We start from the raw sequence: 15,012 nt of genomic DNA on the forward strand, positions 1-15,012 counted from the left end.
CAAACCCCATATATATATATATATATATATATATATATATATATATATATATATATATATATATATATATATATATATATATATATATATATATTATCCATACTAATATATAAAGGAGATCACTTTTTTTCACATTTGTTTTCAAATTTTATCCTATAAATATTTTTTTGAATTAAAATAATTATTTTTATCAATATGAATTTTTAAGTGATTTAAATTTAACAACTTTTTATTTGAAAGCTTTTTTAATTGAAAAATTATCTACAAAATAAATAAAAACTACTTATAAGTAAAATTATAAAATTTATTTATATTTAATTTTATAATCTATACTATTATATAAAGATATTTTCTAAACATATTGTTTTCAATTTTACCCTTTAAGTGTTTTTTAAATCAAATAATTTCTTTACGAATTTTACTCTTTAAGTGATTTTTTTTTTAATTTTTTTTTTCAATTTTGATTATTTTTTTCTAAAACTTAATTATTTTTATAAAAGTAAAACAATTATTATAATAAAAATTATCTTAAAAATAATATTATTATAAAAATTATTTAAATTTACTTTTAAAATTATCATAATAATAATTCTATTATTTTTGTTATAATAAAAAAACTTAACACACGTGTTTTCACTATTCGTATATGATATTTGAATTTATTAGTATTTAATAAAGATGACATTATTTAGTGTTTGTTGGACCTGTTCTAAAGTTCTAATCAATTAGGTAGTATACATTTAATTATTTTTTAGAAAATTATTAATATTCCTTCTAAAATGGGTTTAAGCATAAGTATTAGAACTTTTTTCTCTTCTCTTTTTATCAAAAACACATATATTATGTACATATGTTTTTATTTTTTTATGACATCAAAAAATAATAAAATTATTAATATTATAATCATAAAAGTAAATTTAAATAATTTTTATAATTTTATGGTAGATAATGTTTATTTTTTTAGATAATTTTTTTATTATAAATAGCTAAAACAATAAAACATATTTATAGTTATATAAATATCTACTCATTAATGGAATTAGAATTTATACAAAATACTTTCCTTTTAATAGGAAAATATATTTAAAATTATAATATCCAATTTTACTTTTGAAAAATCAATATTGATTTATGAATTATCATAAACGTTTATAAATTATTATTAAAATAGATATATAATCATTAATACTACATAAATTCTAATATTTCACTTCAGTATCAGTATACTAATAAAATAAGGTATATCATAATCAATGATCTAAACCAAAGTATAGATATATACTTGTTCAAAGGAAAACATACCTATAGTATAACATACATATGTATACACAAAGGCTGTCACATTTTAGTTTACACCCAACACTATACATCACAAAGGAAAAACTAAGGTTGCATTTTTTTTTCACCAAAACATAAGCTCTTGTATCTCTATCTCTTCATAATAATAAGGTAATCATGGTAAAAAAATTCTTAATATAAGTTAAGTTAAGATTTCTTAATATGTATCAAACCGTTGTTTTATCAGGAACCATAATTATATTATTTTAATATTATTTAAATTTTTAATTATTTCTTCACCAGTTTAAATAATAATGATTATAGCATCAACTGTGTGTGGTTAAAAGTAAATTACAACAATAATTACAGTAAATTTTCTTAAAGTAGGTATTATATTCTAATAACTATTTTCCACCTGCGTTTAATTGAATATCAAATAATATATAATTATTCTATTTTGCATCACAATTATTATAATAAAAACATAGTTGACATACAATTTACATAATAATTGTATAATTGGATAGATTATTCATGTTTTCAAGACAATAAATGTTTCATGTATCTTTAACATCATTATTATAACCTTTCTCAATATAAATCTAAAATTTAGGAACTTCTTTTTCAATAAATTTATCTTATTAACATTATTTAACAATTGTTTTAATTATTTCTTAATTATCTTATACTTTTTCATCATTCAATTTAAGTTCGTTTATTAAATTTAACATTTTGATACTTCAAATCTTGTCATTTTCCTTTATATTTTTTAAATAATTTTAATTTTTTAAGTGACTTTACAAATATATAATTTTGAGAGGACTATTTATGATATACTAACAAATAAATGTGTCTTTACTTTATTTTCTTTATCATTTTATTTTCTTTTTATTTTGATTTTGGATCATGATAGTAAGTTTTTAGACAATGGATTAGTGTCATCTTTTTTTCTACAACTTTTTATAAATTTAGTTCTTTTACATAAAATTTACATTTTTTAAAACCTATAAATCATAATTTCATTATCAAATAATGAAATAACAATTTAGGAGAAATTTCATTCTATTTTAGAGGTATTGTAAGAATGATAACTCTAATACCATAATTGAAAATTTTCTATGTTTTGAAAATATATGTTAAAAATATAAAGACATTAAAAACGCGATATGTAAAAGATATTTTTTGTTTATTTTATTTTATTAATGTATTCTATATATAAATAAAATTAGTATATATAGAAAAAAATATAATTCAATACCAAATATTAGAGTATCTCAAAATATTAAATAAATATTCTCAAGAAGTCTACATCCTAATATATTTTTAAAATTAATTAGAAATGCATCAATAAACTATACAAATTGTAAGCCCAACACCCAACATACATTAATATTATATTATATAGTAGTCATTGATCATCAAAAGCATGCAACAGTAGTCAAAATTCAAAATGAAGTCGCATTTTTCCAATATATATAATATATTCACATTTCATAATCATTTTTAATCAACAAAATGTTTGGTGAATCTGGACTGCACATGGAAACAGCAAGTTTTTAATTATATATTTTACCTGCAATTAGATGTATGTAATCGCAGTCGGTTAATACCACCTCATTCTAAAATATAAATCTCACTAATTTCTTATTAAATGGTTCACTTGTTTTATTAGCATCTAATCCACTTAACTCATAAGTTTATGCTATGCAAACTCAATAATAAAAACAAAAAAAAAAAAATATAAGAAATTATTTAAAAGTTGAAAAATATATGAAAAACTAAAATACATTTATCATAATATTATCAAAGTATATTAGAAACTGAATATATTAATGAAATGGTATTTTTTTTTTCTAAGATTAGCATCTACATCATTCAAAACATGGAATAAAAAAGTATATCTTCAACTTTTTATATTAAGAATAGTCCACATTCAGATATTTTTAGAGCTTCTAAGTATAAAATTCAATTGTTGACCCTTGTGTTTACATTATTGTTTTTGGGCGATAACTTTGATGTTAGTTATGGTTATGAAATGATCACCTAATTCATTGAATGGTAAGTTTCGGCCCTTTTGTTCTGAATAATGTTGAAAAGGACTTCAAAATAGGCTTTTAATTCAAAATTGCAAGTTGCTGAGAAAAAATTAACAATAAATTTAAATATGTTTTGTTCTCACAAATATAAAAACATTTTATTTTTACTCCTAAAATATTCTCTTGATTTTGGCTTCATGTCTTCTCTTTCTTCATTATTTTATTTTATGGTAACCTAATTTACTTATCATATGCATATTATTAGTTCTTTTTATTTCCAATTAACCATTTTTTCAAGGCACTAATAAAATGAAAAACAAAATGTTGAAAACCAAAATAATTTATTTTAACGATAATTGTATAACGTACTATTTTAACTTTTTCTAGTTTGATGGTCATGAATTTTTGTTATATCTTTAAAATATACTAGAAAATAATTAGATTTTGTGATATATATATATATATATATATATATATATATATATATATATATATATATATATATATATATATATATTTCTGATTTCTGATTTTTGATTTCTGACTTCTGACTTATTAGTTTCATTAACTCATAAAATTATTTGAGTAAAATTACATATTGAATAGTTAATTTTACTCAAATAATTTTAGAGTTGCTAATGAAATTGATCAGTCAGAAATCAGTTTAACTAATCTTAATATTGATCATCTTAGAAGTAAAGTGTAATTGTTCACAATTGAATTGTGATTAGGCTAATTTTAATTAAAAACACATTCGAAATCTAGAAATAGAATTTTAAATTAATAAGATACCGAATTTGCATTTACTATGTCAGAATATTTTCTATAAAAACTCTATGAACAATGAACTATTAAATCCATAACTTGAATTTTATGACAATTTTTAGGTTTTAAACTACTCATCCATCCTATAATAAAAATAATAGAAAGTTTATTAATTTTAAGTATTTTGACGTTAATGACAATAAATATTTGGTTCAGCGAATCTTGAATAATAAACAATATAAATATAAATTTGTTTAGTGAAATGGGTTAAAATTTAACGTTTTTGTTCTTTGAATTAAAAGATTAAAATTGGTTTTGTAAACCTTAAAAAAAGACAACTAATTTTTGGGACAGAGGTTAACATGAACAAAAGAAAAAAAAAAATGTAGAAGTGAGTAGAAAAGTTTGGCACCGAGTCTTTCATAATTTCAATACTACTGTGCTTAATTGTCGTAATGGGTAGCTAGTTTCTTTTTAGGTAGAGTTAAATATAACAGTCTAATTCTTATGTGTTAGTTTTGATTATTTAAATATGGACAATGATATTTTGACAAAATTTTTTGATAACTTTTTTTATAACGGAACACGTGTCATTATTTTATTGGTCTATTTGAATTTATATTTAAAAAATATTTAAAACGGACCAATCACAAGCTGTAATATATGCATTGTCAAAAAGTTGGTAAAAAAGTGTTGTTAAAAGAAGTTTTTCCTTTAAATATATTTACTTTTTCTCTATTTTCAGTGATTCAATTTTTTTGTTTACTATTTTCTACAATTGGAAAATCCTACTTTGAACCATGAGTGTATACCAGTTATAAGTTATGGATTAAGTAAATTCATCATTTAATTCAATAACAAAAAGGTTTTAATTGAGTTAGATTTCTCCATTTTTTTCCTCATAACCAATTTAACCTAAAACGCAATTGATTGGGTTGAGTTATTTGGGTTATATAGGTTTTGAAATCTTCTTTTACTAAAACTTATAATTTTAAAACAATTTTTTGCTAACTATTTTAGAGAATTTATATAAAAAAAATATTTTTAATATTTAAAAATTAAATAATTCAATATTTCAAAAATTTGTAAACTGGACTGAATAGATGAAAAATTTGATCAGATGAACATTCTTACTTTAAACCTTGAAATTAAAAAATTTAATTATTGAAAGTATTTTTATGTTTCATAAAAAAAAAAGAATTGAATCTGTATGGTTTAATCTTATTATTATACCAATAACACTATATTTAAATTATTTTTACACTAGTTTTTAATAGCTTATACATCCTTATCCTTAATGTAAGTTGAAAGTCAATCATGCATACTTGTAAACATATACATGTACTAAAATTCTTATAAGTTGCGTAGATATATAATTATAAACATCTACAAGTTGTTGTGAATGGAAAACTCCATTTATCGTTATTTAAAATCAGAGACTAAACCAAATTAACGATAGTAAAAATTACAAAAAAATTACACAACAGAGTTAGCATAATACAAGTATAAGTTATAGATATGTGTTATAAATGTGTGGAATAATAAACAAATAAATTGGGGACTGAAATTAAAAAATATAAACTCTAATTTAAGTCTTTAATTAATATAGAAAGCGAAAGCTATGCACCTTAGTTTAAAATTCAATTATGAAAACGTACTTTTAATATATGTTGAGTTGTTGGAATTTGGGTTGGTTTACTCATCTGTCATGATGTGACATTACATAGAAGGAGCCAAACACATACATCATGTAGAAAGAAAAGAAAGAAGTTGTCACGAAGGTATATATATATATATATATATATATATATATATATATATATATATATATATATATATATATATATATATATATNATATATATATATATATATATATATATATATATATATATATATATATTATATTGGAAAAAGTCTTTTTAACAACTATTTTTTAACAATTTTTTAACAATGTATATGTGACAGTTTATGATTGGTTCGTTTCAAGTATTTTTTTATAATAAATTTAAATAGACGAATAAAATAGTGACACACGTCCTGTTATAGAAAAATTATTAAAAAAAATTGTTAAAATATCATTATCCTATTATATTTGACTATTCAAACAACATGTCTTTTGTACATTATTATCCTTATGGTTGTGGAATAATATGTTAACGTTTTATGGTATGAATAAAAATAATATTTCTAGTAAATGTAAATATGTATTTTATAGTATTATTTAAAATTTTGAATTTTGTATTGACTTTTTTTCAAAGTAAGAGTATGTGTTCTAAGTTTGAAAGTTCTGCGTAAAATTTTTTTTTTTCTTCCATAAAGAATGTCTTTATAAATTTCAAAGTCTCGCATGGCCTTTTGTTTTTTCTCTAAAAGCACAAAGACTTAAAATGAGTGAAATTGTGAAATGAAGTATCGTAGTACGAAAATAATGTAAAAACTTTGTTAAATGTACAAAATTGTATTCATTTATCCCAAAACTTATTTGAAAAATTTTAAGAATTTAAAATAAATAATTTTAAATCTTCTTTACTAATTAAGTATGAAGTAGCTAGTTATTGAGCGATTTTAAGATAATGTTTAAGTTGACTATGTGATTCATTTGGATCAATTATTAGATCAACTCTTCAATGAAAGTGTGAATCCTGTCCCGTTTTCGAATCTACATCACATATCACTATCATTAAAAAAATTTTAAAACAAAAATTAAAATAAGAGAAAAATATATATTAGGAAAAAATTTTCGTTTGGAATATATTAAGAGAAAAGTGGTTTGAGAATAATTAATTTCATTTAAATAAATTTTGAAGACTTTCCATAATATAATTACAAAAATACATGAAATAATTATTTATATTATCAAGTTTCGTATTTAAGATGGAAAATTAAAACTAACTTAAACTCACAGTTAGGTAGCTAATAATAATAATAATAACAATAATAATAAAAATTTAAGATTTGTTTATTAAAACTTTCTGCAGATTACATTATAAAATACTTAACACAGTTTGAATAATACTATCATACTGATAATGTTTTCTATCAATTAGACTATAATATTTATTACAAAAAGGAAGTTAAAGAAGGGAAATAACTGCGAGAACGCAATTATTGATTGAAAGTCAGTAACTCACCGATACATAAAACTATATACATAGAATAAATAAAGAAAGGAATATTATTATGAGCTTGTACTTTCCATTAAACTTACTTATAATCATGTAGTTTTATAATAAGTTTTGTCTTCAAATTCTAAAAACTACATAGATAATTTTTTATTTAAGAAACATCATAAGTTCTGAATTAAGAAAAGATACTACATATGTTTTTAGAGTTTGAAAACTAATATTATCGATATATAAAAATACAAAAAACTTCAGTCATTAAAATAAATTTTTCTTATAATCAATTATCGTTACTACTAAAATTTGTTTACTATGTAGTCATTTATTTAAGATTGTGTTTCCTCTGTACCTACATCGTTTTTTTTTTATTCTTTTTTATAATTTAAATCGGTTGATCGCAATCTCTGGTTGTTGCTGAGTGTTGTCTTGTATTGATTGGTTTCTTTTAATATGTTTTTTTTTTTGTTGAATTTATTAGATACTTTATTTTCATGTCAGTGACAATAAATGTTGTTAATGAATATTTGGTCATCCATTGTGGAAGGTTTCTCTCTATCGGCAGCTACTCGTAAGCACACCTTTAGCGAACAACCACAGTCAAATGGTTGATTGAGAATTGACAGCACCCAAACTAAATGGATATTTGTTGAAGTTGTCAGAAACTATGCAATTGCATTATTATTAACTATAATTCTTAAGCCAAAAACTCTACATACAACGAAGTTCGTGGCTTTATAAATACCAACCCAAGTGTTGCTGTCTATGCACCACAAACCCATTCCTGCTTTAATCAGTTACCTACCAAATCAACAAAACCTCACACTGCTAAGTGTTTGTTCATGGCCGGAAAAGACAGAATCCTCGTTTTGGGACCGACAGGAGCCATTGGAAGACACATAGTGTGGGCAAGTGTGAAGGCAGGGAATCCGACCTATGTGTTGGTTAGGGACACTCCAGAAAACGTTAACAAACCAAGGCTCGTCACAGCTGCAAATCCTGAAACCAGGGATGAACTCCTTCAGAACTTCCAAAATTCTGGAGTTTTTCTTATCCAAGTACCTTCCCTTCCTCTCTTCATTTCTTTCTTACCATTTTCTCTTTTCACACCATTAATCATACCATTCCTTTCTCTCTCTCCAGGGAGACATGAACGATCATCAAAGTCTCGTCAACGCCATCAAACAGGTTGACGTCGTCATCTGCTCCTTTGGGAGACTACTCATAGAAGATCAGGTCAAGATCATTGCTGCAATAAAAGAAGCTGGAAACGTCAAGGTATGCCTCTCTTCCTCATCAAAATAAATCTATTCTAAATAACCACATTTTCCATACTAATTTCATTCCTCCACAGAGATTCTTCCCGTCTGAATTTGGACTGGATGTGGATCGTCACGATTCAGTTGAACCAGTGAGAGAAGTGTTTGAGGAAAAAGCAAAAATCCGGAGAGTAATAGAAGCGGAGGGAGTCCCTTACACTTACCTATGCTGTCATGCTTTTACCGGTTATTTCTTACGTAACCTGGCACAGATTGATATCACTGTTCCTCCTCGCGACAAGATATTCATTCAAGGAGATGGAAATGTCAAAGGTAGTGATACTGTACAATTATAATAATTGTTATAAAAAGCTTAGACACAACTCGATTGCTTTAATGTTTACATTTCATATATTATATTGTTTCAGGAGCATATGTGACTGAGGCTGATGTGGGAACTTTCACGATCGAAGCAGCGAATGACCCTAATGCATTGAACAAAGCCGTGCACATAAGACTCCCTGCCAACTATTTGACCTTAAATGAGATTGTATCCATGTGGGAGAAAAAAATCGGAAAGACTCTGGAGAAAATTTATGTTCCAGAGGAACAAGTTCTTAAGCAGATTAAGGGTATGTTGCCATTATTAAACATCACTAATTTATTTTGTGCACATGTTGGTTTTGTGAAATTAAAATTAAGGATCTGTTGGTTTTGTGCAGAGTCATCTTTCCCAAATAATTATCTATTGGCGTTGTATCACTCCCAACAGATAAGGAAAGATGCAGTGTATGAGATTGATCCTGCCAGAGATATTGAAGCTTCGGAGGCTTATCCTTACGTTAAATACTCAACTGTGGATGAATACTTGAACCAGTTTCTCTGATTTTCCACGTCAATGCAATTCTATATATCTTCTTATCACTCTGCAGACAGCTTAATAAATCCTTTTTTAATTCTTCAAAAACGGCCATTGCAGGCTCTGTACTTTGAATTATTTGTTACTGATAACTAGTGTTTTATTTTTTATGTTGTCTTCAACAATACAATATCTCCGCATGAATGTAAGATTCTACCTGAGAAATAATAATGAAATCGGTTTCAAATTTTTACATCACTGTCATTTCTAGTTTTCTGCAAGATGATCCATGAATACAAACCTCATTCAAGGCGCACACCACTGTTGATTATCACTCCCTGCCAATCAAAACAAAGTTGAATCATTTAAAAGTTAAAAAAAAAATAAAATAAATGCAACATCCTCTAAAAAACTCTTCAAATATAAATAAAATAATAACAAAATTAAAAAACACCAACGTTAACAAAAATACGAAAAAATTTCATTTTAAAGATTAAATATCATTTTATTTCTTAATTTAAAAAAAAATTGTTTGATTTAATTTAATCTTTTAACTTTAAATATATATAAATTTAGTTTTTTTAATATTTTATTAAATTTATTTGACATTTTAATATGTGTTTAAAATTTTAAATAAATTTAATAAAATGGTTAAAAAAATTAAATTTACACATTTATAAAGTTAAAAAACTAAATTAAATTAAAATTTTAAAATTGAATTAAAAATTGAAAATATATTTAATTTTAATTGTTCGAGCTTCCAGATACTAACAAATGAAACATCATTCTTATAAAATTGAAGAGAGAAAAAAAAAATGAAATCTATTTTGATGATAGTTTGTTTGTGTTGAAAACTTTTAAAAAATTACTATTGATTTATTGGGAAAGATAAATATTTGAAAAAAAAAAAGAAGATTAANGATTTAATTATTCAAGTGTAAATAAATTTGTAGAAAGTTTTTTGTTTTTTACTTAAAATGTTATCCAAAATTAATATCTTAATCATCTCCTAAATATCTTTTATCTTTTTTTGTTACAAATATTATAATTGTTTTAATGTATTTTAATAAATATTATAATTAACTTGATGTCGACAATCTCTTAAAATTGAACTTGTGCGGCTAACAAAGTTAACTCTTAAACCAATATACAAAAAAAAAAAGGTAGTAAAAAATTTCTTGCAGATATAACCATTTATTACCTTTAGAATAATAGTAATAATTTTTTTTTAAAAGTAAATAATACTTAAATATATTGTATAAAAATGTAATTATCTTTATAATATAGACTATAATAAATTTGCATTTAAATGTCATTGTTTTTACATCTGAACCTCTCCTAAGAAATAATTATGCCAAAAATATCATTGAAGTGCAATTGCTAGGTCCACTGTAGTGTTAAAATTCCAAAGAGAGAAGCAAGAAAAATTTAATAACCAAAACATTTTGGTAATGAAAAATTGATGTCTCCATCAGACTACACTTTCAATAATAATAATTATAAAAGTCTTCTATGAATATTTAATTCAATTATACAGTGAAATTAAATCCAAATGCAAGCCATTTTAAGATACAGTATTGAAATTTGTGGATGAGTAGAGACAAATAAACTAAAAAAATTAAAAAGCAATTATAGACAAATTTTATTCTCTACTCAACACTTATTCAACATCAATAAAATATAAAATTATTATAGACAAATAAACTAAAAAATAAAATTATTTTTTTATTAGATGTAAAAAAATGCTGGAAAATAAAAAAGTCTACAGTCAAAACTTTCCAAAAAATTATTTATTGCAGAGTTAGTGTCGTAAACAAGGACTACAATATAGCAACACTGGTTGACAGTCAAATTCAACATAGTTTGTAAAATGAAGAAAATACCAATGGAATTACGTATTATATATATTCTAACAATTTCAGTCTCCACCTACTTCTCTCTCTAAGACTTCAATTTTCAAAATTGTGAAAATCACAAATTGACCTTTCTTATTATAAAACTATATAATAATGGAATAGGTTGGACTCTTGATTAATATTCAATCGCTCGGTTCAGTTACTATAATAATATTATTATTAACATCCCATGCACGGGTAGAATTTTTTTATTTAAACAACTACCTTTAATTTAACTATTATATGACCCACAAGGAAAGAGTTCTCAAAATAAAAATAAAATTTAGATAAGATTTTAATTTATAATTGAAATATATGCTATTGTTTTGATTATGGGTCAAGGTTATAAACAAATTCTTCAGTTTTGTATTGTTTGTCTTTCATTTTATTTGGTTAATTTAATAATAAATGTATAATAAATTTAAAATTAAATATTTTATTATGTATTTACAAATTTCAAAATGTTCAAATTATCATGATCTAATAGTTAATAATTATATTTTAACTAAATTAATTACCATAAAATTTAATTGTTAATGACCGTTTAATTCATAAAATCCAACCATTTAGAGTATAAATCATTCAATTTTAATTCAAATTAATCGAACAATCATACAATACAAAAATTCTTAAGGATTTCAATTGTATAAACATTGATACTTTTTCATCCAATTATAATAACAAAATCCTAAGTTTTTCAACAAGCATATTTGTTTTGACATTTTAGCCTCTAACACTGTGGAAAACGTTGTTGACCAATTAGGAATGAGTTACTTTCCAATAGCTCTGTTGACTTGGTAAGAGTCATATGTGAATTATGCAATTGTATAGAGATTTTTTTCTTACACTCGTGATTTCTTATTTGATGATGTTTATAGCTACCAAATAAGGATTTTTTTTTCATTAATTTTTTTAATATATGTGTAGTTGTCAAAGTAACCATCAATTTAATGTTAAAAATATTAATTGGACTTTTCTATGGATAAAATATGAGTTTGTAGCTGCTTTTTTCCAGCAGACTTTGATTTGTAGGAAATTCCTCGTAAATAATCAGATATGAGATTTGAAAATTCGTTAAGAATATTTTGAGAAAAAATTTTCATGTAAGAAAATCTTAAAGAAAAAAGTCATGAAAAAAAAATTACATTTTCTTATAGAAAAAATCTATTCAAAAAAGAGCAAGAGCATTTTAATGTAGTCTTGAATTTCATATGTAATTTTTCTACTAACTTTAATTATAGGAGTATTTTATTGTCAACAGTAATTCCAACTATGATTTTCTAGGAAATTGAATTTGTGGTATGTTTTTCTAATATATTGGAAGATTATGAAACTTAAATCTATAATATTTTAAGCAATTTTCTTAAACCAATTAAAGTTTCCTTCAAATTTGGTCAAAAACTGTACACCGACTTCAAAGTCCACTAAATAAGGATTGATATATTTTAGACATAGGTGGTGCCTAAAAAGCTAAATAGCAACTTGGATTAGGCAAAATTTCACTCAAAAATTAAATCAAACTAAATCAAAAGTAATATAATAATTAGTATAAAATATTATATATTACTTAAAGTGATGAAAAGACGTTAAAATAGATTTTTAAGTTTAATTCAATTTTTAAGTTTAATTCAATTTCACACGAATAATTCACTTATACATTAATTTTATTTTTATTTGACGTAGAACTTATTATAAAGAAGACATTAAAGCTATTACCTAATTTTTAATTTCGTTCAAATGTTTTCTCATATTTTATAAACTTTTATAAGAAACGTAATTTAAAATTTGCACAAAATATAAAAAACTCCTGATCATTCAACACTCATTTTTTTTTTAACATTCGCTTTACAACTACATGAAATACTATTTTATTATTGTTAGAATTGGATTTTAGGCTTAACTCAATCCCACAAAACTGACTTGTAAGATGAGATATACACTCCATTTATATATTATAAATTGACCTTATTTCTAATCGACGAGAGACTTCTAACAATTATAATACTTCATTTATATCTATTGTTATTCACGTATAATATTTTATTGTTAAAAAGGTAGACGATTTTGAAAAAGTCAGTGGTCAGAGTATACTTTTCCTATAAAAGAAATTGTAGGAGTGACGTTGAACCCGTCATTTAACGAGTGATGTCAAAAATTGTGGCTCAGAAAATCTCCAAAGATGGTAAGATGGATCTAGTTGATGAAAGAAATCACGGTAAATTTCACGGCTTAACTTTTCTATTGATAATCTAATGTTTTTTTTTAATATTAGTAATTAAGAGTAAATTTTAAACTTTACTTGAGATTTTAATTTATTTATATAGTTTATATTGATTTATCTTGACGTAAGATCTTTAATGTATATATATATATATATATATATATATATATATATATATATATATATATATATATATATATATATATATTGATTCACNATATATATATATATATATATATATATATATATATATATATATATATATATATATATATATATATATATATATATAACAATAAATCTTTTTATTAAAATAAATTCTAAAAATAACTCTCATATTAGAAATGAATTTTAAATCTAACTCAACTCTATAAAACTAATTATAAAATAATATTCACATCTATTTATATATGGTTAATAAAAAAAGTTAAAATCACTACCTTCATATATTCTTTTGAAAAGTTTATCACTTAACTAATTTTATGTCTACGTGAAGAGAGTTTCAAACCACAAATTAGGAGTGAGTTAAAGAGAGAAAATTAATAAGTATATATTAATATTTGATTATGTAATTTGAGCTAAAAAAATAAGATGAGAACCCACATAACTAAAATTTCGAGATTGTTTCTCCATGCATCTCCAATAATTTCTTTATGTCTAAAAATAACCTTGAAATTATGTTTTTTTTTTCAATAAATTTTAAAATTTTGTTAAAATATTTATTTTGAAATTTGTTTAAAAATATTTATTTTAAAAAATTTCAAAATTTATTAAAACTTTCAAAAAAGATTTAATAATTTTAAAATTCGTTGAAAAAAGAAATTTATAAGATTTTAAAATTTATTGAAAGAATTTCAAAGATCTTAACCTATTTTGAAATTCGTTGAAGAATTAACAAATTTCGAAATTCTTTAAATATAAAAAATAAGATTTTTTGAATTACAAAGAATAGATTTGAAATTTAAAAAAAATAAAATTGAAAGTGCATGGAAAAATGAAAGGAAGTACAGGAATAAACCGCCAAATTTTGAACTTTAACGGAACAAGCAATAGTCTTAAGGGCCTAATTTAATTGGGTCGTGAAACAAGCTAAACAAAAGTAGTAGGGGTGTTACTTTCTCTACCTCTCCATTTGCTTTCTCCACCTCCTCAATTTTTTATAAAAAAAATTTAATTACAAAATTAACCTTTTTTTATTTTTTAATCTTATTTATTTATTGTTCTATAATTCGTTTTCATCTCCTCCAATATTCGTTCCCACTCCTTCAATATCCGTTTTCTCTAAATCCTTGTTCCATATATGCTTTGGTAGGAAAGTTAAAGACAATCTTTTCAAACATAATATTCCAGAAGGTTTTATCATCTTCCAGTTTTTATCTTTCATATTAAATATGTCCCGTACTGCAATCCCATACTTCCAATTCTTCCAAATTATGAAAGCAAGAAAGCAAATGAGATGGAATTATATGCACTAGAGTATGACATCCCCATGCAGTCAATTTTTTCAAATACCCAAAGTGGTTTTCCTGCACCCAATGTCTTTCGTGCCATAGTTGCTCTATAATATCATTGTCAAGA

General features: G+C 23.3%; 1 protein-coding gene across 1 annotated transcript; it reads left to right on the plus strand.

Annotated features, from left to right (window-relative positions):
• The first annotated feature begins 7,954 nt into the window (after positions 1-7,954).
• LOC106776923 (isoflavone reductase) lies at positions 7,955-9,571 on the plus strand. Its single transcript, XM_014664398.2, has 5 exons — positions 7,955-8,258; positions 8,344-8,478; positions 8,555-8,792; positions 8,888-9,091; positions 9,182-9,571. The coding sequence occupies exons 1-5, from the start codon at positions 8,043-8,045 to the stop codon at positions 9,343-9,345; spliced, it is 957 nt and encodes a 318-aa protein (XP_014519884.1). The 5' UTR covers positions 7,955-8,042; the 3' UTR covers positions 9,346-9,571.
• The last annotated feature ends 5,441 nt before the right edge of the window (positions 9,572-15,012 follow it).

This window comes from Vigna radiata, chromosome 11 (assembly GCF_000741045.1).
Source record: "Vigna radiata var. radiata cultivar VC1973A chromosome 11, Vradiata_ver6, whole genome shotgun sequence".
In the NCBI taxonomy this organism is placed as follows: domain Eukaryota; kingdom Viridiplantae; phylum Streptophyta; class Magnoliopsida; order Fabales; family Fabaceae; genus Vigna; species Vigna radiata.